The sequence below is a fragment of the Myotis daubentonii genome, chromosome 13, assembly GCF_963259705.1.
Source record: "Myotis daubentonii chromosome 13, mMyoDau2.1, whole genome shotgun sequence".
NCBI classification, from domain to species: Eukaryota; Metazoa; Chordata; class Mammalia; order Chiroptera; family Vespertilionidae; genus Myotis; species Myotis daubentonii.
In genome coordinates, this window is record NC_081852.1 from 18315368 (window position 1) to 18341735 (window position 26368).

The window sequence follows — 26368 nt, forward strand, 5'->3', positions numbered from 1 at the left end:
TTAGAGAGAGTGGAAGGGAGGGGGAGAAACATCGATGTGAGAGAGACACATTGATTGGTTGCCTCCCGCATGCACAAAGGCACGTGCCCTTGACTGGAATCGAACTCGGGACCCTTCAGTCTGAGAGTTGACGCTTTATCCACTGAGCCAAACCGGCAAAAGACTCCAGTGCATTTTCTATTCCACCAAACAGCCTCTAGGTCTGTTCTGGACTATTCTTTTCTAGAGTTCCTGAGAGAAGACCAGAGAGGCTACAGTTAGTAGTAATCATGAAGACAAGTTCAATCATGGATTAAGCTCATATGGTCCTGGACCTGTACAATGCTTAGCGTCCCAACCACTCCATGATTGTGGGCTATAGGGCTATCCCTAACAACTTTCCCCTTGTCTTTCTAACGCTGACCTGAGGGGATGATGGTATCCTCCTATATAATCTCATCTAAATCAAATAAAAAACAAAAACTTTCATGTGTCCAGGAATAAGTAGATATTTGCTTCCCTTCCCTCCCTCTCAACTTAATCTACAATTTTTCTAATACCCTCGGGACGATCACTTTTCTTTCCTAGTGCACAGAAAAGAAAGGGGAAAGGGAAAACAGCTTATCTAATGAACAACTAAGAATTAGAAATGTCAGGGACGAGATACATTAGGATTTAAAGTTGCAGGGCCCAATCATTTGCAAAAATAAAACTCACTGTATAAGAAAATAGGCCAGCTGCATTAATAATGCAAAGACAAAGAAGAGACTAATTCAACTTTCAAATGTTTTATTTTTAGTGTTTTAAAACTTTTTAATAGAACAAAGATATAAAATAATATATATTAGTTAAATCTGGATTTAATTTAGAATCAAGATATTTACTTATATACAATACTGTGCTTCAAGGTATGGCTACCACAGGAATTTTCACATCTTCAAGTAATACTAGTTTTTCTGTGGATAGGGTGACATTTAGGTAGAATTCTTGAAACAAAACATGCTCACTTTAATTCAAGCTAATTTTGTGCCCCCCGTTATGTACCAGTTTCCACTTCCTTTTTTTTCATATTAGAAATACTTTAATTGTCCTAACAATCCATAGATTCTCTGAATAAAAAATTATTAAAATTAAGCATTTTTAAGATGACATTACTGATAACATTGCTTGGTTATGTTCAGACAACTCAGTAGTTCAGATTGAAACAGACCTGAAATAACAATGAAATTAACAGAGTCCTCCTTCTCTCTCCATATGCTTAAACATGGAGTACACTGAATAAAAAGTCCTTTGGTTAATTTAGGGTAAAAACATACTCTAACAATCAACTTTTTTGGTAGCTGAATTATGGCTTATAAATTTCACAGATATTTTTATTGAACTTGATGCAAAGTAACGGCCATGGTTTAGCTACTTGAAATTAGTGGCATTTGCTGGGGGTGAGGGGTAGGCAAGAAGGGGACCAAAACCAATTTCCATAGAAATGTCAGCCATTCAAAGCCACTCAGAGACAGAGAGGGGGAAAAGGAATCTTTACCTCTTTCCTTTTTCATTGGTCACCTGTAGCAGCCTGACTTTGCTGTTACCAACAATTCTCCTCTATAGAAGTACACGGGAAATCTGGGCTAACCTTTTTACAATTGCAAACTGTCTTAACTGCCAAGTACAGATGGCATTAAAACTGGCATGCCTTGTTGGCTTTGCAACTATCTAAATGAAACAAACACTGTTTAAGAAAGCGATTGAGCTATTCTAAAAGAGAGCTTTCATGGCTCAAATGTCTGCATACCTTAAAGAACTATCACTACAATTACCTTTGGTAAGGGATAACTTAAGTCTACAAAAAGACTATCAAAGAATTAAATTTATTAGATCAGAGTGTTTAAAACAAGAATATAGTTAATTTTCCCAGGCATGTTGGAATTAGAATCCTTAAAATAAAGTTTACTATGCAACTAATGATGAAATTGCCTTTTGCTGAATCCAGTCAAAGCAGGTTAGTGTTACGAATATGACTCTGAATACATAAACACTTTCCAAACAGATGTTCCTAAAACAGACTGTTTCCTAGCAGCTATAAAAGCTTTTGGCTCCTCTGTTCTCCATTTACAAATCACAAGATTTTGGAATTCTAACAACAACCAGGCAGGTACAAGGTAGAGAAGAATGCCACTTGCCGTGTTGGTTACACTACCAACAGAGCTCTTAGTCAATGGCTTCTTTCCTGTGAACAGTTCACACTTATCAGCTGACTGGTTCTAAGGCTAAACTCAGTGCCTTCTGGTTTAAAAGGATACTACTAATAACCGACCCAGCATATGAAAGTTGTTTTTACCCTAGCCATTCTGGCCACAGAGAACTATGGAGAGGATAGGCATATTGAGAGTTCTGCAGCATAGCAACAAAGGTTCCTCCCAAATTATTTGGTGATAACAGTAAACTTGCCTTCTTCAAATTATCCTACTCCCTATGAACTTCAATTCCCTTTTCAGTAACACTGCCCAGTATAGACTTTAAAAAAAAGAAAGGTAGATCATGCTGTCCCAGGAACATAGGAAATGCATCAAAGACTTTGCATATACCTCCAGTTTGCACCCCAAACCAAAACTTTCTTGGTTCCTTCTACACTGAGGTCTCAAGTGTTTAATGATGTAAGCCTCTCACTAGTCTAAAACTGAAGAACCTAGTAAAGGTCAAAAAAAATATGTAGATCTAAAGCATGTAGCTTCTCTACCTAGCCACATTCACAACTACCATGTAAATGTAAATACCATCTCAACTAGTTTAGATTTTACCAAGAAAAAAAAAAAGGACAAAAATCTGGAAATTTTTGGACAAACAAAAAGTTTCAAAAATATAGGTTTCATATTAAGAGGAAAAAACACGGAAAAGAATTTTGTCACAAAGTTTTCCAAGAAAGAGGTTTGGAGATGACTGATTTATGTAAACACTGCCTTGTAATAGTTATAGAAATAAATTATAAGTTTAGCTTACTTTTTCCTCAAAACAGATTTGATAAATACAAGGTCTAAAGTTATTTTACAATCCTTACTGCCATCAGCTGTTAGGCACTCTCAATGTCTATAGCTCTGCAAATCAGTTGCAATTTATTCTTTCTATTTTGTTCTAGAATAGAATCCATATGAAGGAAATAAGACTGATGGTAGGAAACTTACCATTAAGTAGCTACTTAACATTCTTGACTTAATGTTGCCACAAATTTTTTTCCAAACATTTTTTCAAAAGCCATATCAGTCCCTCCAAAGCTAAAGAAAAAATGACAGTATCACATCTTTTGACTGGGTCAAATTCCCCTGACTGGCAAAAGACACATCCTTCAACCTTCATAATTATGCAATTTCCTTAGATGAAATATTGGCATTTTTGTCCCTAGCATGTAATAGAATCAACAATTTAAGATATTATAAGACTCTCTTGAATGATATTTGAAAGCACAATAAAATAAATTGCCTTGTGCTGTTTCTCAAGTGGGAATAAAAAAATTATGTTCAGAGCAGACTCAAACTGGGATCACGCAGCACTGGCTAAAACTTGTTCGAATAATATTCCTTTCCTGCCCAATCCAGCTGGGATCCTCTGTAGCTTATACAAGGTGGGATTATAACTCAAAGTGCAAAAATAAGATATTTCAACCAATAAGAACTAGGCTCCTGATTAGTAGCCTAATTTTAGACCTCAATATGCCAGCACCTTTTCTAACGCTTTGTTTTAAAATGGAATGTAAAAACTACACAATTAATATTCTAAGTGGCTAAACTCATCAATTCCAATCCCACAACCATCCTACTGTCATAACTACTCTATAAAATCATTTAAAAAGTGAAGTGACAGATGTTATTTGAGGTCAAATTATATAAGGTACTAAATTTCTAGTGTTGTAAATAGCAACTAAGTTATATCTCTTCCTAATTGCCAAATTAAGACTAAATAGAAAGAATGTATGTACACAATTGTATTTAAAATATAAAAAAACAATAAAACCTTTCATATCCAAATATGTCTGTGGCCAAGAATGAGACATTTCAAAGCCCAAAAAGTTATACTATGCTCACAACCTGTTATAAATTTCTTTTCAGAAAGAGAAAAAATATTTTTGCATGCATATCTCCATACTCAAGGACATAAGAACTTTATCTAATGTCTGGTAAACACCCCACTGTTTTGCTCATTAAATAACATCATTAAAAAGCATAAAACTGGACTGCTATCTTACTAACAGCTATAGCACAAAGTTATTCCAGGTAGCTGCATCACTAAAATTCAGCCAATTCTATTTTTATGGATGCAGTTATTTTTCCTCATGAGTTTATGATCATACTGAACCCTCAGAACAAAACAGGAACTGCATCTTTCGTTGCATCTTTGGTGAAAAATGCCTGTACTATATTTGTACTCTATCACCACATGTATGGCCCCTTTCTCTTCTTGTTTCAGGCATCCTGGTATGTTCAATATACTTTTCTTAAAGGCAAAATTATGTTAATAAAACTGATTACTTTCCAGAATTGTATTTTTAAAAAGACACAGAGATTAACTCAAAGAACAAGTATTGTTCAATTGGTAGGGGATTTTCCTTTGAAAATAATAAGAAACTTCAAAAAATATTATTTCTTGACTGGAATCGAACTTGAAATTAAAAAAAAAAAAAATCTTTCAACCAGCAAGTTCAAAATGCAAATACTCAACAGGTAAGGGTAACACCCTGACTTCAATCACATTACTTCTGCCTAAAGAGAAAAGGCAAAAAACATCTACTTAAGCTTTCTGTTCAAACAGATAGGGAAAGACTCTTAATGTTCCTTCATGCTTTCTATAATCACAGCCTTGCTCAGAACAGGGAACTTTGTCAACATAAAAGCCAAAAAGCAAGGCATCCAGGTACAACCTAGGGGAGAAAGCAAAGTTACTCACTTTCAAGAACTACTGTATATTTAATCACGAACCCATAACAAAGGTAGTCTTCATCCAATTAGTCTTTTCATTATTGTTGGCTTTGAAAACGGCCAACAATATTCATTAGGTACTGTACCATTAACATTACATTCAAAAAAAGAAAACATGGGAAACCAAATTCTTGCTCTCCTACTCTGCTGATATGCTCTGGTATTAGCTAGAGTATGGTAGTACAAAAAGAGTCTTGTCGTGATATAAAAGGCAATAAACACATCAATGGAATAATGTTCATGGGCAGCCAAAATGAAGAAGATTCCAAAGAGGTTGAGAACCCAGGATAAAGTGTGCAAGAAATTCCAGCTTCTTGGTGTATCTGGGAAAAGGACAGAAAGATCATTTTAAAACCACATTCCTTCCAATGCTTCTTAGACATGTTTCTTAGGTTAGTCTCCCATTCTTCATAGAACTTGGCACCCTTCCCACTGCCTCCTCTGCAGTTAGTCATCTAATATGCATAACCAGATACTTACATTCAGTGACAAAGAAGTTCAGCATAGTTAGGACGACTGTGTGGCCACTGAACATGTAATCTCCACAAGTGTGAACACCTGTTAGGGTCATACCAAAGCCACTCCAAATGGCAAAGGCCCGGCGTAGTTTCTCCCACACACTGCCATATATCTATAAAGAAAGCTATGAATTAGTGCTTTAAATGCTTAAGGAGGTTAAGAGATCTGAACATCCATTCCCATTGAAATTCAAATGCTGCCTGGCTAGGTAACTCAGTTGGTTAGAGCGTGGTCCTCATACACCAAGGTTGCAGGTTTGATCCCCAGTCAGGGCACATACAAGAATCAGCCAATGAATGCCTAAATAAGTGGACAATAAATCGATGTCTCTCTTTCTCCCTCCCTCTTTCTAAAATCAATAAATTAAAAAAAAAAATTCAAATGCTGAACGACTTAGAAATAAGATCTAAGCAAAAGCAACCAGAAGACTCCCAGTCTAATGAACTCCAGTTATCAAGACTGGGTGGTCAAGCTTGGCAGTGCTCAGAAATATTTCGGTAATTAAATAAATAAAACCAATATAATTTAAACTTCTCTACTAGGAGTTTCTTAGTTAGAAAAAAGGTGATCAAAATACAAAAGTATTTCTAAGTTTTTAATCCAATAATTAAGTAGTATTTGTTCGGCTCTCCTTGCCAATAAGAAATAGGCTGTGACAAAGACAATGACTACCAATCAATATCCATTCTCCCCTTCTTCACTGTTTACAAAATCTCAAATGTATTTGAAGTGGCAATGAATTCAACCAAAAGAAACATTGTATTTTCCAGCCTCCCTTGCAGCTAGGTGAGGCTATGTGACTAAATGCTGTAAAAAAAACATTATGAAAGTGTAAAAGGTTTCTAGGAAAGCTATTCCCTCTCTGGTTGTCACGTAGCTTTTAGTCAAAGATTAAGAAAATATGTTATCACTTACAGTCAAAGGTTATAAAGTACTTTAGTCATGGCCTGAAGACCTGCCTGTAAAGCAAGTTCCAGGAAAAAAAAGTTTAAAAGTACACTTTGCTTTAGATAATAGAAAAATATTGCTAATTAAGCACAAAACAATGATAGCTTAAACAATAACAAAGGTCATGAGATGTTTAGTTTCTGCTTTTTGCTTTAAAGATGCCACTGACATGCAATTATGAGATATTTTGCAGAATCTTGGTTCCTTAACCAGACAGATCAACCAATCAGAGTGACAAAGACACCAAATGAGCTGTCAGGAACTGAATTAATCAGACTAAGGAAAACCACAAAAGCTTGCACAAGAACTAACCGATCTGCTTCATCCTCAGACCCTATCTCCCAACCCTCAATGTTTGCCTTTAAAAACCCTTGCTCAAAAGCCATCGGGAGTTTGGGCTTAAAGCAATAGCTTCCCATTCTCCTGGCTTGGCACCATGGCAATAAATGGCTTCAATTTCTCCACTGCAAAACTTAGTGTTGAGTGTTTGGCTTTGCTGCGTGTAGAGTGAGTGGTCTGATCCCCTTGTTTGGTAATAAAACATCTTCAATAGAAATCACAATTTCATTACAAAGCTCATCTGCTGATTATATACTACCCAGCTTTCTCTGCCATAGTTGAGGGCAGGAGAGGAAGAAGAATTTATTAATAGAGAAAATAAAAGAGAAGGTACTAAAGTACACAATTTGGTTCTTCCATGACTTCTAATGAGAATAGGTTTAGAGACGTTACTCTCATGAAAGTAAAAAATCAGGCAGTGAAGAACTAGGAAAAAATCTCAGCCATGGACAGGAAACAAGTAATGCCTGTCCAAAAAAAAAAGGAAAGAAAGAAGTTATTGCTCAATTACTCAAGTCTCCCTATCCTTTCCAATCTCAAATATCAGAAAAATAAAGTTGTAACCACACAATAGAATGAGTACGATGATCTGATGAGACAAGGTATAAAAATTTGCTTTAAGAATTCCATTGATTAATTTAAAAATAGGCATGTTCTTGGTTCTGTGCCCAAACCTCTTACTTCTGAGAATGAGAGTTTAAGCAATTAATTTATTACAATGAAAATGCCCCAAAGAGTTCACTGTAAGGGATTTGATTGCTAGCTAATATCACCTTAACTTTCTATTTTTAATGATTGTTGCAAATAATATAGGTCAATAAGTAGGTTATCTTATAATTCAAAGCAATTAACAGCATTTAGGGCACAATTTGAATAGAAAGCTCCATATATAATTAACTGATCATGAAAAACAGTAATTAGAGACAGTATAAGGGCTGTCCATACTGTAGAGGAATGGGGTTTAATTTATTTTTATAGCGTACTAGAGGCCCAGTGAACAAAATTTGTGCACTGGTAGGGTCCCTAGCGGCTGCCGGCTGCCAGTCGGGTACTCCCCAACCATCTGCTGCACCCCCTGGTGGAACTCCTGGAAGAACTCCGGTCGAGGGGACAATTTGCACACTAAGCTACAGGAAATTATTTTTTCAGTATAATAAGTTTTCTTTAAACCTCTTTTAATCAATTAGCATACTATTTGAGGAAACTGTTCTACCCCTACTTCATATCATGTACAGAAATAAGTTCAATAGATTAAAGATTTAAATATAAAACAAGACTATAAAAGTTTCAGATAACATCTTTCATTAATCAGAATGGCAGTGACTCAAAAGATTAACAACAAATGGTGCTGGCACACAGTGGTGGGAAAACTGACATGCATACATTGTTGGTAATAGTGAAAACTTGTTTTCTCTAGCAGACATTTGAACAATACGTCATAATTTTTAATGTGTGTGTTCTCTGATTTTATAATTCCACTTTCAAAAACTTGTCTTAAGGAGATGATTAAATAGTGAAAAAGCATAAATGTACACAGATATTTATCACAGAACTGTTTATAAAGCATAGATTTGGAAACAACCTAAATATGCACCACTTGGGAGATTGGTAAATCATGCAATGGAATACTATGCAGCTACTGAAAAGATGAAGTACGGCTATTTGTATTTCTTCAGAAAAAAAGTAAACATAGCCGAGGCCGGTTTGGCTCAGTGGATAGAGCGTCGGCCTGCGGACCGAAGGGTCCCAGGTTCGATTCCGCTCAAGGGCATGTACCTGGGTTGCGGGCACATCCCCAGTGGGAGATGTGCAGGAGGCAGCTGATTGATGTTTCTCTCTCATCGATGTTTCTAACTATCTCTCTCCCTTCCTCTCTGCAAAAAATCAATATATATATATATTAAACATAATATTAAATAAAACATAAGGTAAAAAAACTATGCCTGTAATATAATCCTATCTTTTTTTTTTAAAAGTATCTATCCAGATAAACTTATTTAATGTATAAGCATGCTTACAAATAGCCTATGTGACTACCCACATGGCGGTTAATAGTTTATTTATGGTGTAGAGTGAAAGAGAAGAATTGTGCACTTTTACTTTTTTAAAAAAATATATTTTATTGATTTTTTACAGAGAGGAAGGGAAAGGGATAGAGAGTTAGAAACATTGATGAGAGAGAAACATCGATCAGCTGCCTCCTGCACACCCCCCAATGGGGATGTGCCCACAACCAAGGTACATGCCCTTGACTGGAATCGAACCTGGGACCTTTCAGTCCGCAGGCCGACGCTCTATCCACTGAGCCAAACCAGTTAGGGCTCATTGGTTGATTCTTGTATATGTCCTGACTGCAGATGGAACTCACAACCTTGGTGTATTGGGATGACGCTCTAACCAACTGAGCAACCCGGCAAGGGCTAAAATTTGAATTTTTATAATAAACTTATGTAACTCTGTAATTAGAAAATATTACTCTCCCTTTTTTGGGACAAAAACAGCTTTTACCTTAAAAATGAAACATTTCCTTTACACTAACTCCTAACTGTCATGTAACCCTTCCTCCTTTCTTACTGGCCAGTCTCCTAATACCTGGAGAAAGTTTGCCACCCTTCAGCTCAGGGCTTTATTTTTAGCTCTTGATCGCCTTTGGCTGCCTTATCTTCCCTTGTTGACATTTCAGCTATTTAGATTGCAGCAGAAGAACTGACATTTAATTCTGTTTAACACTTTACAAACATGAAAATAACAAAGGTGTTAATATATTCATTTGAATATTTTGGAACACAACCAAAGCATGAAGGCTTAGGGTAATAAATTCTTTTGGCCAAACTTAATGAGTCACAATTATATATAAAGTACAGGTGCTTTTCACGATATTTTTATTTTTAAAGCTATTTATTACCCAGGTTTTTTTGTTCCCAGCTGCATAATCGCTTCTCTCTCAATTTAACTAGAAAAGATGTCTACAGTTTACCAAAAAAGCTACAAAGTAGAAAATAAAAAACAAAAAATCAGCCATTATTTTGTATATCCCAGAAAGAGTAAAGTTTATAGCAGTGGATACTATTTTAAATGGAATATAATCAAATTGCAACTTTTAAAAAAGGAGAGATGAGGACAGTGAAGGGGCTAGTCAAGAATATGAAGAACTAAAGGTGCTGAGGGTAGTGGGGAAGGGAACATGATTAATCCAAAGAAACTTTCTATAGCTCTGCAGCAGATCAATGGATAGAAGTAACGGAGAGGCAGGTTCTGGCTTAAAATTTTTACCAAATCATTTCTAGAGGTTTATTACAGATACTGAAAATACTAAAAAGCACATTTTAATAGTAAAAGCAAAGTCTTAGCCCTACTGTATAAATGGTGCCATCAACCCACCAAGAAGAAGAGGAGAAAGAATGATAAAGAAGGTAGCAGGCTACCTTTCCAGTACACTGCAGGTGCTGTCCTGGCACGGAGAGGGAGGTCACAAACATGGTAAAGCAGCGAAGCAAGAATACAGTGCCCATCAGACTACAGAGCCTTCGCAGAAGTATTGACCTGTGGACAGAGCGACCAAAAAAGGGAGAAAGATCAGAAGAAAACAAACCAAAATAACCCAGACTTCAAATGTTCCTTTAAAGGGAGAGCAAGCAGGAATACCGCTAGACTCTTGGAAGAGGACAGAAATCTTAGGGACTATCATTGTCCAGTAGAACTTTCTGCAATGATGAAAATGTTCTACAACTGCACTGTCCAACATTTGAAATGTGATTAGTACAAGTGAGGAACTGAATATTAAATTTATTTCATTTTCACTGATGTAAATTCAAATGGTCACGCGTGGCTACCACCTGCCATGTTGGACAGTGCAGACCTAAGAGCATCATTTCATTGATAAGAAAATATGGCTAAGAGAAAGCAAGAGAGTTATATAAAAGAGAAGACTAGTACCTAGCTTGACTCAGCTTGGTGTTAGTCCTATTACTCATATATTGCTCATAAATTATTTACTTAATGAGAGGTAAAGTTGAATACGTGGTTCTAGGGAATTTTTTTGCTCATTAATAGCATTGTAAATTTGTTAATGATAGTAGCTATCTACTAAACATTATCTTCGCTAACTTAAATTTAGCTATTGGCTGACTCAGTGGTTGAGCATTGACCTATGAACCAGGAGGTCACGGTTCAATTCCCCATCGGGACACATGCCTGGGTTGCTGGTTCGGTCCCCTGTGTAGGGTGTGTAGGAGGCAGGCAATCAATAATTCTCTCTCATCATTGATGTTTCTATCTCTCTCTTTCCCTCTCCCATTCCTCTCTGAAATCAATAAAGATATATTTGAAAAACAATACTTTTTTTTTAAATACTAAGTTTTACATTATGTCTGTCTCTAACAAAAAATTTAAAGTGCATTGTGACACCACTTGTCTGTTATATTATTGTTTTTAAATGTCTTAAAACCAAATCAGAGTATAAGATACTTAAATTCAGGGACTATGCTGTACATGTTTTCAAAATGCTACCCCCATCCTAAAAAACAAACAAACACTGAACATAAGATTAGGTATGTTTTAAACTTCAGTGTGTACACCTGGGATGGAGCCTAGGATTCTGCATTCTAACAAGAGCTCAGGTGATTCTAGTGAAAGTGGCACAAAGACATTTGAGAAACACTTTCTTGGATTATGAAACATCAAAATTTGCATTTAACTGTCCACTGCTATGCTTTGTTAAATCTACAAAGGCTTCCTATAAAGTAAACTCTTTCTTGAAGAGTTGATAAAATTAAAATCTACAGGGTCTTAGAAGACAAAGCTAAACCAGAGAGCAGCAGGGATACACATGTTTTTAAACCACCTCTGGTTTTAAGCAATATTGCTACAAAACAGGAGAAAATGAGGTGCAATATGGCCTAAAAGTGTCACATGAATAGCAATCAACCTGTCTTTTCACCTTCAAAGCACTGAAATACTAGTAATCGCTGCTTAGGACCTAATGCCCATCACTGTGCTTTCCCGCAAGCATTCCCCGATGAGAAGAAAGGAGCAAACATTCAAGAAAGTGTTGCTATTCCTCTTCAGTGTCCAAAGACAATGAATAAGATATCCACAACTTCCTGGTTAATTTTTTCTTCACTATGCCTTATTTTTTACTTAAATCAAGTAATTTCCCCTCATAAGGTAGGATAGGAGCCTCCCTTTATCCTTCTCTTCTTTTTCTAATGAGGAAAAAAAAATTCGCCTTATATTTCTTGGTGAAAGTGCCAAAGAAGCGCTTTCCCTATTCAGCAATTTCCTCTACCATCTAAAGTACACCACACTGACCAGGCATGCACGTTATGTGCAAAATAATCTCTCTCTTTTTTTTAAAAAAAAATATTTTATTGATTTTTTTACAGAGAGGAAGGAAGAGGGATAGAGAGTTAGAAACATTGATCAGCTGCCTCCTGCACACCCCCTACTGGGGATGTGCCCGCAACCAAGGTACATGCCCTTGACCGGAATCGAACCTGGGACCCTTCAGTCCGCAGGCCAATGCGCTATCCACTGAGCCAAACCGGTTACGGCAAAATAATCTCTTTTTTCATAGGCCTCCTCCAAACAGAGAACCATTTCTTCCACTCAAACTCCTTAGAGGAGTTTCTATCCTTCTACAGAAAGTGACATTTTTTATTTGTTTCCAAAGAAAGATAATGGCTAGATTGTCAATGGTTGGCCCATGTCTGAACATCACTATTTCTGTTCTTTCCCTATAAAATACATTCAGAATATTACTAAATGTGTAGGTATTACCTCTGCTGACTCCTTTGTTGATCAAAACCAAAACATTTTCCTATGTCAATAACTATAATGTCACAATGTCTAGAGAAGGAAATTAATAAGGAAACTGCAAAGGGAGAAACTGGTTTGATGACTTTTACACAAGACAGTCAGAACACGTTCAGTGTTTTAATGAAGTGAAGTACCTGTGTTTGTGAAGAAGAAGAACCAGGATCCAAATATAGCACAGAATCATGCCACATACTTCTGTCATGGCAAAGGCCCATGGGATTCTAGGAACGCTAGAACAGAAAAAGTTAATTTTGGGCTTAAGTATATGCTCATAAATGACACCACTATTTTAAATATGATACTGTTCTAATAATGACCTTAAAATTGCTTTCTATAACTTTTATCTCTTTCAGGAGATGATATTTGGAGAACCTGGGTGGGGAAACTATTTCATAAAGTACCCCACTTACCAGAATCTCTTTGTTGTCTGTGATTCCAGGCATGTTTCTCTGTTAAGAAGTAACAACCCTGCGCTAGCTGGTTTGGCTCAGTGGATAGAGCGCTGGCCTGCGGACTGGAGGGTCCCAGGTCAGGGGCACATGCCTGGGTTACAGGCTCAATCCCCAGTAGGGGGCGTGCAACAATTCTATCTCATCATTTATGTTTTTATCCCTCTCTCCCTCTCCTTTCCTCTCTGAAATACACACACACACACACACACACACACACACACACGCACACATGAGGCCCAATACACGAAATTCGTGCAAGGGGCTCAGCCCTTGCAGCCCCAGATGGTTGTTCTGCTGTTCAGCCTAATTAGTATATTAGTTCTTTATCATATAGAATGGATAGATAGATAGATATAGATATAGATATATAGATATGAAGTAACAACCCTAACAACCCTTGCCCTGGCCTGTGTAGCTCAGTTGGTTGGAGCACTGTCCCAGACACCAAAAAGTCATGGGTTCAATTCCTGGCCAGGGCACATCCGTATGTTGCAGGTTCAGTTCCCAGTTGGGGTGGATATAAGCAATAACCAATCAATGTTTCTCTCTCACATCGATGTTTTCCTCTCTCTTCAAATCAATAAACATCCTCAGGTAAGGATTTTAAAAAAGAAGCAGCAACAAATCTTTCCTCCCTCCTTATAGCATCGTAGACCTGGATATAGGGCTGCCCACAAAAGACAATGGGATATAGGCTCACTCTTTGCATGATGGTCTCATTTTAGAATCCAGACAAGCAGGGCTTGTCCTTGACTCCTCTTTTTTTAGTATACAGTAGTCCCCCTTAATGGTGGAGTATATATTCTAAGACTTCCAGTGGATAGTACCAAATTCTATATATGGTATGATAAAGTTTAACTTATAAATTAGACACAGTAAGAGATTAACAACAATAACTAATAATAAAATAGAACAGTTATAATAATATACTCTAATTACAGTTATGTGAATGTGGCGCCTCTCTCTCCTCCTCTCTCTCTCTCTCTCTCTCTCTCTCTCTCTCTCTCTCTCATGCAGTATCTTATAATACTGTACTCTACCTTCTTCTTGTGATGATGTGAGATGATAAAATGCCTACATGATGAAGTGAGGTAAATGAGACATTATTAAATAAGGGTTACTTGAACTCAAGCATTGTGATACCATGACAGTCAATCATATAACCCAGACGGCTACTAAATGACTAATGGGCAGGTAGCATGTACAGCGTGGATACACTGGACAAAGATGATTCATGTCCAGGATGGAATGGAGCAGGCAAGTGAGAGATTTCATCACACTACTCAGAATGGCGCACAATTTAAAACACATGAATTATTTCTGGAATTCCCACTTAATAAATTCAGATCACAGTTGACCACGGGTAACAAACTGTGGAAAGCGAACCTTGGAAAAGAGGGGACTGCTATATTTGGTTTATTATTGGGGCAGTAAGTAGAGTTTTTGTTTTATTTTACTCCTTTATATCCCCCAGTTCCCCTTTGTTTTATATTTCCTTTTTTGAAACTATATTTTTATTGATTTTGGAGAGGAAGGGAGAGGGAGATAGAAATATCAATGATGTGAGAGAATCACTGATCAGCTGCCTCCTACACCCCCCACACTGGGGATCAAGCCTGTAACCCAGGCATGTGCCCTGACTGCGAATCGAACCGTGATCTCCTGGTTCATAGGTCGATGCTCGACCACCAAGCCACAGCAGCTGGGCTTTTTTAAAAAAAAATTTTTTAAATCCTCACTCAAGGACATGGTTCTTCATTGATTTTAGAGGGAGAGGAAGGGAGAGGGAGTGAGAAACAGCAACTGGTTGCCTCCCATACACACTGCGACTGGGGATTAAACCACAACCTTGGGTATGTGCCTTGATCAGGAATTGAACCTGAAACCTTTTTGGTGTATGGGATAACGCTCCAACCAACTGAGCCCTGTACTGACTAGGGTTTGTACAACTTCTTATACTACTCTGTAGCTAATAACTCTTTTTTAAATTATTGATTTGAGAGAGAGAGAGAGAGAGAGAGAGAGAGAGAGAGAGAGAGAGAGAGATTGATTTGTTGTTCCATGAATTCCATGAATTCATTAGTTGCTTCTTGTATGTGCCCTGACTGGGGATGGAACCCACAACCTCAGTGTATCGGGATGATGCTCTAAATAACAGAGCTCCCCGGCCAGGGCCTAGTAACTCTTTTTCTCTTGCGTTCCTATCATGAATTCATCTCCAATCTATTCTATCAATTTTAATTTTTCCTTGCAGGGGGAAGGGGACAGGGGATCTCTCCTAGAGCTCTTCTCCGTCTTGTTCCATTCTAGAATGGTTGCCATTTTCTAGTCCTCCTGCATAGCTATTTGTTGGAATAAAACTTAACCCTCATCTCGGGAATTCCTCTTTCCTAAGATGGATTCTCTGTAGATCACATGTCCTCTTCCTCCCCAGTTCACTTAGTTTTGATGGTGTGTATCCTCCAGCTGTTTTCCGAAAAAGTGGGGCTAGAGGATAAACTTGTTTTAGTGTTAGATTTATTTGAGGTTTAACTTACAAACTGAAAAACTTGCCCTTTTCAGCTCTACAGTTCAGTGAGTTCTGACACACATTCAGTCGTATAACCACCACCACAATAAAGGTATAGAACATTTTCATCAGTCCAAAAGTTCCCTGTGTGCCTTTGTAGTCACTCCCCTCACTCATTTCCAGCCCTTGGACCACTGATCTGATTTCTGTCCCTTACAGATTTGCTTTTTCCAGAATAGCATATAAAGGCACTCACAGTATTTATCCAGATAGCTTTTATATCTGGCTGTTTTCACTCAGCATAATACCTTTCAGTCACCCATGTTACTGTATTTATAATTCTTTATCCATTCTTTATCTACAATTCCTTTATCACTATAGTGGTTGATGGAAATTTTGGGCTATTTTCACTTTTGGGTGATTATGAACAAAGACCACATACAGGTATTTGCATGGACATGTTTTCATTTCTCTTGGGTAAATACGTAGGGTTGAAACTGTTATGTTAAGTGTACATTTAACTTCTTAAGAAACTATCAAACTGTTTTCAAAGCAGTTGCATCATTTTGCATTTCTACCAGCAATGTATGACAGTATCAGTTTCTTTGAATTCTCACTAGGCCTTTTTATCAATTTTTTTCATTTTAGCAATTCCAGTAGGTGTGGGGTTGGAGAGTAAATATATTGAGACTTGCAAATTTAAAAATATCCTTGGGTCTAGACTTATATCTAATTGGTAGTTTGCCTGGACCAAGAATTCTAGGTTAGACATTATTTTCTCTCAGAATGTTAAAGGCATTGTTCCATTGTCTTCTAGTTTCTACTGTTGCTAAGAAGTTTGATGCTATTTGGATTTCCAATCTTTGCATGTGACCTGTTTTGTCTCTCTTTTTTTAAAAAAAAAATTTTTTTTTATTGATTTTTCACAGAGAGGAAGGGAGAGGGATAGTTAGAAACATCGGTGAGAGAGAAGCATCGATCAGCTGCCTCCTGCACACCCCCAACTGGGGATGTGCCTGCAACCAAGGTACATGCCCTTAGCTGGAATAGAAATTGGGACCCTTCAGTCCGCAGGCCGACGCTCTAACCACTGAGCCAAACCACTTAGGGCTTAAGAAGGTTTTTAGGATCTTCTGCTATATTCAATATTTTGAAATTTTTCATTTCTTATATTGGGTGCTCAGTGGGCCTTTTCACTCTAGAAAGTCATGTTCTTTGGCTCTGGGAAATTTCCTTGTATTATATCTTAGATAATATCTTCCCCTTCATTTTCTTCATGTATTCTTTATAAGAAACCCCACTTGTTCACTGTGGGGCCACCTGGATTGATCTTACTTTTTTTCCTCTGCTAAAAAAATTTTTTTTTTTTTTGTTAATCCTCACTTGAGGACATTTTTTTCTCCATTGTTTTTTTGTTTTTGTTTTTGTTTTTTTTTTTAGAGAGAGTGGAAGGGAGTGGGAAAGAGAGAAAGAGAGAGAGAAGCATCAGTGTGAGAGAGATACATCAATTGGTTGCCTCTCGCAATTGCCTTGATCAGAGCTGGGGATTGAACCTGCAACACAGGTATGTGCCCTTCGGGAATCAAACCCAAGACCTTCGGTGTGTGGGCTAACACTCTAACCACTGAACACCACGAGCCAGGGCTCTGCTACTTTTCATCTCTGTTCTACATGCTGGGTAATTTCATCAAATCTATGTTCCAATTATCTTGCTAGATTTTAAATTTCTTTCTTTTTTTTTTTAATCCTCACCCAAGGATACTTTTTCCATTGATTTTGCTCTAACCACTCAGCCAAACCAGCTAGAGCTACTTCCATTTTTTATTTTCCAAAAACTTTTATTTTTAAATATATTTTTATCAATTCCAGAGATGAAGGAAGAAGAGAGAGAGAAATATCAATGATGAGAAAGAATCATTGACCAGCTGCCTCCTGCATGCCCCTTACTGGGGATCGAGCCCATAACCTGGGCATGTGCCCTTGACAGGAATCAAACCTGGGACCCTTCAATCCGTAGGCCAACGCTCTATCCACTGAGCCAAACCGGCTAGGGCTTTCCAAAAACTTTTTATCTGAATTTTCCTTTTTTTATAGGCTACTGTTATTATCTCATAGAATGCGACATCTCTTGTCTGTGAGAACAGTATTGTTTTGAAGTGTTCTTCTTTCCCTATTTGTGTTCCCAGTTTGCTTTTTCTGTTTGGATTGGTCTCTTTTCCTCAAATACTTAGTGATCCTTTACTGACCATTTATATTTGATAGTGAAGTACTAAAAAACAACAAAATCCTGACGCTCTGTGTGCATGGACAGAGCTGGTCAAGCTGTTGATTTCACTGTAGAGTCATTGAGCAGAGGTCTGGTAAGTGAGATAGGGCCATCTTCCTACCACCGTTTCTACAGTTTTCTCTCGTGTAGGTTTTCCAAGGAGAGGACTGTTCTCCTGCTTGGAGGACTGGGACTCAGTGGGAGTGGAGATGGGAAATAAGTCTGGCTACTTGGGGAAGGGAGTTAGAAGCCTCAGTGATCAGTATGTAAATTTCCAGTTAACTCTCTTGAAAACATACCGAAAAACATGCACCTTTGTTCTCATGTGGGCCTGGTGTCTCCAAGTCCAGAGTCCCTCACATTCAACTACTCTGGAGAATATACTATCTGTCTTCTATTGGAGTAGAGCAGGTCTAAAAATTTCTTAAATTGGTTTTTAACGAAATCTCCCATATTTAGCTCCTATTGATATCTGGTCTTGAGATATGCTTGGTGCCTCCTATTTTGAGTTTTTCTAGAGCTCTATAGTACAAATAAATTCACCTTTTGGGCACTGCTAGTCCTACTCCCAATCTCACAACAGGCACCTAAGTTTCCACTTTCCACTTTTTCATTATTATCACTATTTTTGCCTTCATGGGATTAAAGGCACCTCCTTCCCTTACTGTAATTTTAGTGGAGTGTTGTGAGAAAACTGTCAACTATGTACTCAATATCTCATACTCATAATACAAAGCTTTCTAAAATGCATTACACATGTATATGCCTTTTTCCTGGATAGAATTTAATTTTCTTTGGTAATTCAGTCATCACTGTGAGCACTAATTATTACCTTGAACACAATAGAACACAATAATAATTTCAAGGACTACTGAGAAATAAAAGGCAGTTAAGCCCCAGATTGATGTGTTTTTTCCATTATTTACTTTTTCTTTTGATAGTGCTTCTGTGTCCTCCCTTGCTGTTATGGTTATCAGCTAGCCCCTCTCATTGTTGTAAGTGGGTCTGTCGCTAGAAGCATCCCTATCTCCTTCTAATTTTGTTTACGTTGTGCTGAAGCTCTTGGAATTGTGTCAAATTGTTTCAGAAGCAGATTCTGAAACAAAGATCTGTGTGAAAGTGATTAGGAGTGTTCCCAAGGGAAAACCATAGCGTGGGGAAATGAGATCAGGAAGGCAAGGAAGCAAGGCGAGTATGAGACATCAAGCACAATCCCAGGTAGAACTCAGGCAAACATAACTTTGGCTCAGTCCTGTAGGGCATTTGGTGTAGGTCCAACCTAAAAGTTGTCCCAATCAGGCCTAAGACAAATGAAATATTGATACGCTACCTCACCAGTCATTGGTTAAGGGCTGCTGTGGGAGAGATGTACATTTCCAAGCATGTCTGGCTCTCTTTTAAAGCAGGCAAAGTGTGCTCCAGCAGTCCAAGAGCAGCTCTCCAACAAAGACACATTTGCTGGATGTTGGGAATACCAGTGAGCAAGAAAATGGAAACCAGATCTGAGGAAGAACACTGACAGCACCTGCTACCATTCTCCTATGAATAAAGTTTAGATACTTAAGAGCATGGAGCTTTGTAGTGAATGACACTATTGAGTTAGGCAAAATTTGGTTTCAAATCCCCATTGTGACTTGCAAATATGTTCATACAAAACTTTGTACACTAATGTTTACAGCAGCATTAATAGTAGGCAAAAATTGGATACATAACTCAAACATTCATCAACTGATGAATGGATAAACATATGGTAGTATATCCATACAATGTTATATTATTCTGTAATAAAAAGAAATAAAATACTGACACATACTATTATGTGGATGAATCTTAAAAAACTGTACACTTTAAAGTCTTCATTACTCTTCCAGACTATTTTCTCCCAGTATGCCTTGTTATAGTCATCTATAGACCTGCAGCATCCATTATATCATTTCTTGAAGATTACAGTTTTTGCTTCACTGTCATTTTCTCCCAAACTGCACCTGTTATAATTTGTGTTCTTCTCACTTCTTTTTTAACTTCTCCTCTTATGACCTTGTCTTTTACTCTACTTCGGAGACCCACACCAAGGGTTATAACATGGATCTTATTATTACCAAGATTATTTTTTATAATCTTAACTTCAAGAATCCTATACTAACCAACACCTCTTATCTTTCCAGCTTATTCCTTCAGACTACAACTTCAATAACTCTGAGATCTAAAGTCCATTGATCTTACAACATTTTCACTGTCCTTCATCTACCTCATATCCTCACATCCCTCCTAACCACCTGAGTCCATGGACAGTCATAATCACTCCCTTGCCTTTTTTCCTTCATTGTACTGCCTAACAAAATTTCAACCCTGCTTAAATCCAATTCCACCTATTCCATGCCTGTATCTGTGGTAAAACACACAATGCCAACACAGCTACTAACTGAAAAGAGGCCTTTAGTGCTGCTATTATATCACACAAATCTATTCACTCTCCTAGATGACTATTTTACACATCATCCTTTCTCCTCAAACCACCAACCTCCTCTCCATCCCAACTCTCTGTTTGCAGAGAAAACAAAAACAATCAAATAATGGAACATTAGGAAAATAAACAGCAACCTTCTTCCTGTTTCATTCTTTTCTACGTTCCCCTCTATTATGGATGAACAGTCCATGTGCCTACCACCAGCCTCTCCTATTCACTGGATCCCATCCCCTTTCAAGGACATGACTCCAAAAATCGTACCCTCTCTTTCCTCCAGCATCACCCCCCACCCTGAAATTGGGTAATTCCTGTAATATAGTCCAGCCAAAACAAAACCCTGGTGACGCCATATTTTTTTCTCTTTTCCTCAAACTACAGCTTCATTTCTCTGTTACCCTTAAAAGAAAACTTATGAGACTTGATTATTTCCAATTTCTTCCTTCTCATTCTCTTCCTCTACATTTCTTTGTCCCAATTTTTTTTACTTTGAAAAATTCTGATCAAACCAAAAGAGAAGTTGAAAGAACAGTTTATATTTTCACTTAAATCTATCAATTGTTTATAATAATTAACATTTTCCATATTTGCTCTATTCATTCTTTCTCTAAACACCTATACACATACACTCTTTGGAGGAGATGGAACTCCCCCCAAAATAAGTTGCAGACATTATGACACTTCTCCCCTAAATACTTTAACATGTATCTCCTAAAAACAAGGATATCCTTTTCATAGCCCAATACACTACACCCACGAAACTGTAACACTGATTTAGTGCTATACTACATCATTTAATATGAAGTTCATATTCAAGTTTTTTTTTTTTCAAGTTTTCCTAATTAACCCAAAATGCTCTTTATAGCAGTATTTTTTTTTTCTTGACATAGGATCTAATTTAAAAGTTCATTCATTGCTCTTGGTTTGTCTCTTCAATTTCCCTTACAATTCCCACTGTCTGGCTTTAGTCTGCCACAACACTGACATTTTTGGAGAGTCTAAGTCAACTAGTTGTCTTATAGAGTGTTACATGTTCTGGATTTGTCTGATAATTTTCTCAGGATTAGATTTAGGATACACATTTTTGGGAAAAATTGTCACATAAGTGATTTGTGAACATCATATCCAATGCATATAGTATCAATTTGTCCCATTGTGAAGATCACTTTGATCACTTGGTTAAAATGACACATACCAAGATCTTGCCATTGTAAAGGTATCTTATTACTATTGTAATTAAATAATATGTGAGATGATACTTTCAGATCATGTCACTATCCTGCTCCCCAATGGCATTTTACTTAATGGATTTTAGCATCCACTAATTTTAGCATCCACTTGCCTGAATAAATGGATGTTGCAAAATAGGCCATCTACATTTATTTGCTGGTATTATTCTTTAAGAACGTTCCCTTGCACCCTACCATTTTTTGCTTGTTTTATTTATCACTATAGATTCATAGATTCTTTTTCTTAATATAGGGCTTGGCAAAAGTAAGTTTACAGTTGTGAGTACATGAAAGTTTATTCTTATATTATTTATTAATTGTTGTATTACAACTGTAAGCCTACTTTTCCACACTCCTGGATATTATAATTCATTACCATCACTATTCTTTTTGATGTTCCAATTGTCCTAATTTGGTCAATGGGAGCCCCTGCACACCAGCTCTTATGTTCTTTTGACATGTTTCCAGTGGTTTTGTACAGTTCCTTGCTTTATGGCACAAGATCTACTTCAGGCTCATTTTTCACTTTCCTTGCCCCAGACTTAACATCGGCCATTTCTCTAAGGAATCTTGGTCTGGGGTTCCATTTAGGAGGGACTGGTAGTTAGAAACCATGATCTGAATACTGCTACTGAGTTTTTCCTGTAAATCTTTCATATTAGTTCACAGAAATCTTCCTCATTTTTTATTAGTTAATTATTTATAAATATATATACATATGTATTTTAAGTATATTGTTATTGATTTCAGAGACAAAGGGAGAGAGAAAGAGAGAAAGATCAATGATGAGAGAGAATCCTTGATCAGCTGCCTTCTGCATGTCCCCTCTGGGGATTGAACCTGAAACCTGGGCATGTGCCCTGACCGGGAATCAAACTGTGACCTCCTGGTTCTTAGGTTGATGCTCAACCACTGAGCCACACTGGCCAGGCCCCTCATTCTTTTTCATGATTAAATAGTACTCTACTGTGTAGATGTACCATTCAAGTAGTTTTTCATGGATAAGCATTTAGAGTATTTCTAATAGATATGTAATTATTAGAAATAATGCCACAATGAATAACTTTGTGCATATGTTGTTTCATATTTGTAGAGACATACTTTTATATAAATTCCAGCAAGTCTCACATTCTTTCTTGATTCCATTAAAATCAGGCTTTTGCCCTTATTAGCTTTTGTCAAGGTAACTGATGACCAACATGTTGCTAAATCCAACGATCAATTACCCTCATCTTACTTGGCCCCTCAGCAGCACTTAACATAGCTAATTATTAATCATTCTTGCATTCTCAAACTGTTGTTTGTTTGTTTTTTTAACTTGGCTTCCAGGATACATAACTCTCTCTCTGCCCTGACATTCTCAATCTTCTTTGCCAGTTACTTCTCTTACCTCTAAATGTTATAATGTTCTTTGGCCCAGTTTTCAATTTTATTTTCCCTCTCACTTCCTAGGAGATCTTATCTAAGCATCATAGCTTTACCTATGCTGGTAACTCTCCGAGTCAGCCTAGATCTCTCTGGATTCTAACTCATCTTTTCCATCTCTTAGTTGATTTGGTATAAAAGATAGCTCAAACTTGACATGTCTAAAATCAGACCCTAAATCTTCTCTCCAAGTCAGCTCCTACAGTCTTCCCATTTCTGTAAAGGGCAACTCCATCCTTCCAGATGCTCAAGTCAAAAATCTTGGGATAATTCTTTTTTTGTGTGTTTTTTTTCTTTGTTAATCCTCACCTGAGGATATCTTTCCATTGATTTTTAGAGAGAATGAAAGGGAGGATGGGAGACAGAGAGAGAGACACATTGATTGGTTACCTCCCACATAGGCCCTGACCAGGGCTAGGGATTATTGAGCCTGCAACTGAGTTACATGTCCTTGACCAGAATCAAACCCGGAGCCCTTCAGTCCACAGGCTGATACTCTATCCACTGAGCCAAACCAGCTAGGGCTTCTCTCTTTCACTCATACTTTACATGAAATTCATCAGCAAATCTTGTTGGCAATATACCTTCTATATATTAGTATCCTACCTAATAAAAGAGTAATATGCAAATTAACCATCACTTTGTGATAAAAATGGTGGTGCCCGTAGCCAATAAGGAGGGAATATGCAAATTGATGTGACAAAGATGGCAGCGCCAGCTGGAGCCACGGAGCTGGCCGAAGCGGGCGGGAGGTGGAAGCTTGGCTTCCTTGGTCACCCCAGCTGGCTCCGTGGCTGCTGCCCAGACAAAGCCATAGTGGCAGGGCCGAGGCGGTTAGGGGTGATCAGGCCAGGAGGGGAGGGCAGTTGGGGGTGATCAGGTCAGCGGTGGGGGAAGTTGGGGGCAAGCAGGCCAGCGGGGGGGTGGGGGAGGAGTTGGGGGGGAGCCAGCCAGCAGCGAGGGGGCAGTTGGGACAATCAAGCCGGCAAGGGTGTCAGTTGGGGCCAAGCAGGCTGGTGGGGGTGGGGGCAGCTGGGGGCGAGCAGGCCAACAGTGGGGGGCAGTTGGGCGTGATCAGGCCAGTGGGAGGGGCAGTTTGGGGCAAGCATGCCAGCGGGGGGGGGCAGTTGGGGGCAATCAGGCTGGCAGGGGTATCAGCTGGGGCCAAGCAGGCCGGTGGGGGAGAGTGGGGGGCGAGCAGGCCAGCATGGGGGTCAGTTGGGGCCAAGCAGGCTGGCGGGTGGGGGGGGCAGTAGGCGGTGAGCAGGCAGGCAGGGGGGGCAGTTGGGGGCAATCAGTCCAGCAAGGGGGGGGGCAGTTGCAGGTGAGAAGGCTAGTGGGGGGCAACTGGGGGCAAGCAGGCTGGCAGGCAGAGTGGTTAGGGGCGATCAGGCAGGCAGGCAGGTGAGTGGTTAGGAGCCGGGGTCCCAGATTGCGAGAGGGGATGTCCGACTGCCAGACATCCGGCAGTTGGGATTGGGCCTAAACCAGCAGTTGGACATCCCCCGAGGGGTCCCAGATTAGAGAGGGTACAGGCTGGGCTGAGGGACCCCCCCCCCCGTGCACGAATTTCATGCACCGGGCCACTAGTGTGTGTGTGTGTGTGTGTGTGTGTGTGTGTGTGTGTGTGTGTGTGTATAGAGAGAGAGAGATAGAGATTGATTGACTCTTTCACACCATCTCTACCACAACTATCCTCTCCAATCCACCTCATCTTTACCTAGATGAATTCAGTAATTTACCTAATCCCTGCTTTCTTACTCCCAGTCCCCCAGGCTATTCTTAATAAACAACTAGAAGGACTTTTTAAAATGGAAGTTAGTTCACTCTAAATACTTCTAAATACTTCCCAAAGGCTTCCCTTTCACTCAAAATGAAAGCTAAAGCTCTTACAATTGGTCCCTACACAATCTGGATTCCTGTCTCCTCTTAGACCTCATCTGCAACTGTTCTCCCAATCTCTCACTTGCTGTTCTTTACACATGCTAAAGCATACTACCAATTTCAGATTTCTGCACGTTGCTGTTTCCTCTGCTTACAGTACTCATTCCCAGATAGCCACATGCTTTCTTCCTTATTTTCTTGGGGGGCCTTCCTTTCCAACTGGGAAAACTGTATAGAATAGGGGAAGAGATACAGGGATCTAACAAGCGTCTTGAACAGCTTCCACTTAATTCTTATTTTAGTATCTACCACCCTTTTACCTCCAATATCCACAGCTTTGAGAAATCTGAAACATAGACTGGGTTGGTTCTTAGTTAGTTTGTTTTTTAAAAAATATATTTTATTGATTTTTTACAGAGAGGAAGGGAGAGGGATAGAGAGTTAGAAACATCGATGAGAGAGAAACATCGATCAGCTGCCTCCTGCACGCCCCCCACTGGGGATGTGCCCGCAACCAAGGTACATGCCCTTGACCGGAATCAAACCTGGGACCCTTGAGTCTGCAGGTCGACGCTCTATCCACTGAGCCAAACTGGTCAGGGCGGTTCTTAGTTTTCTTGACTACTTGTTTCAGAATTAGGTTATTTTAGATTTGCTAGTTGCCACTCATCTGCTTTTCAAACTTCCAAAAATGTATGGCTGTCTTCTCCTCTCTTATCTGACCCATTCTTATGGTGTACAACTTAAAGCAAACAAACATTAAAAACCTCTATATTATGCTTTTAGTAGGCGTTAGAGAGGGGACTGAATATGGATATATATGTCATCCTGCCATCAAAGTGGACATTTTAATCCATTTGACTAAAAAACATGAATTATTAGGCATCTTCAAAAGTGTAAACATTTTATAAAAATAAACAAGAAAGCACTACAAACTTAAAATACTTTTTTAAAAATCACAAATATAGCCCTGGCTGGTGTGACTTGGTTGGGCATTGTCCTGTGCACCAAAAGATTGCCAGTTCAATTCCCAATCGGGGCACGTGCTTGGGTTATGGGTTCAATCCCCAGTAGGGGGCACGCAAAAGGAAGCTAATCAATGTGTTGCTCTCACATTGATGTTTCTCTCTCCACCCGCCCCCCCATCTCTCCTTCTGCCATCCTCTCTCTAAAAATTAATTTTAAAATCTTTAAAAGCAAGAAAAATAAAAATGTCGATGTGTGGACCCCCTTAGTTTAAGAATAAAAATCACAAATATAAAAACCAACAGTTTTGAGGTTTGTTCTAGTGTTATTTTTCATACACACACACACACATATATATATATACTAGTAGCCCGGTGCACAAAATTCATACACTGGGGGGGGGGGGCACGCTATCCCTCAGCCCGGCCTGCATCCTGTCCAATCTGGGACATCCCTCTCTCAATCTGGGACTGCTGGCTCCTAACCACTCACCTGCCTGCCTGCCTGATCTCCCCTAACCACTCTGCCTGTCAGCCTGATCACCCCCAACTTCCCCCCCTGCCAGCCTGCTCGCCCCCAATTGCCCCCCCCCGTCGGCCTGATTGCC

At 38.7% G+C, this 26368-nt stretch overlaps 1 protein-coding gene across 1 annotated transcript in view; it reads right to left on the reverse strand.

Moving 5' to 3' along the window:
* Nucleotides 1-751: 751 nt before the first annotated feature.
* SAMD8 (sterile alpha motif domain containing 8) overlaps nucleotides 752-26368 on the reverse strand; it is a 63533-nt gene continuing 37916 nt past the window's right edge. Inside the window, exons 3-6 of the mRNA XM_059662289.1 lie at nucleotides 12701-12796; nucleotides 10175-10292; nucleotides 5424-5574; nucleotides 752-5266 (exon numbers count right to left, since the gene is read on the reverse strand). Coding sequence (XP_059518272.1) covers nucleotides 4962-5266; nucleotides 5424-5574; nucleotides 10175-10292; nucleotides 12701-12796 — 670 coding nt within the window. The 3' untranslated portion in view covers nucleotides 752-4961. The remainder of the gene's footprint in view (nucleotides 5267-5423; nucleotides 5575-10174; nucleotides 10293-12700; nucleotides 12797-26368) is intronic.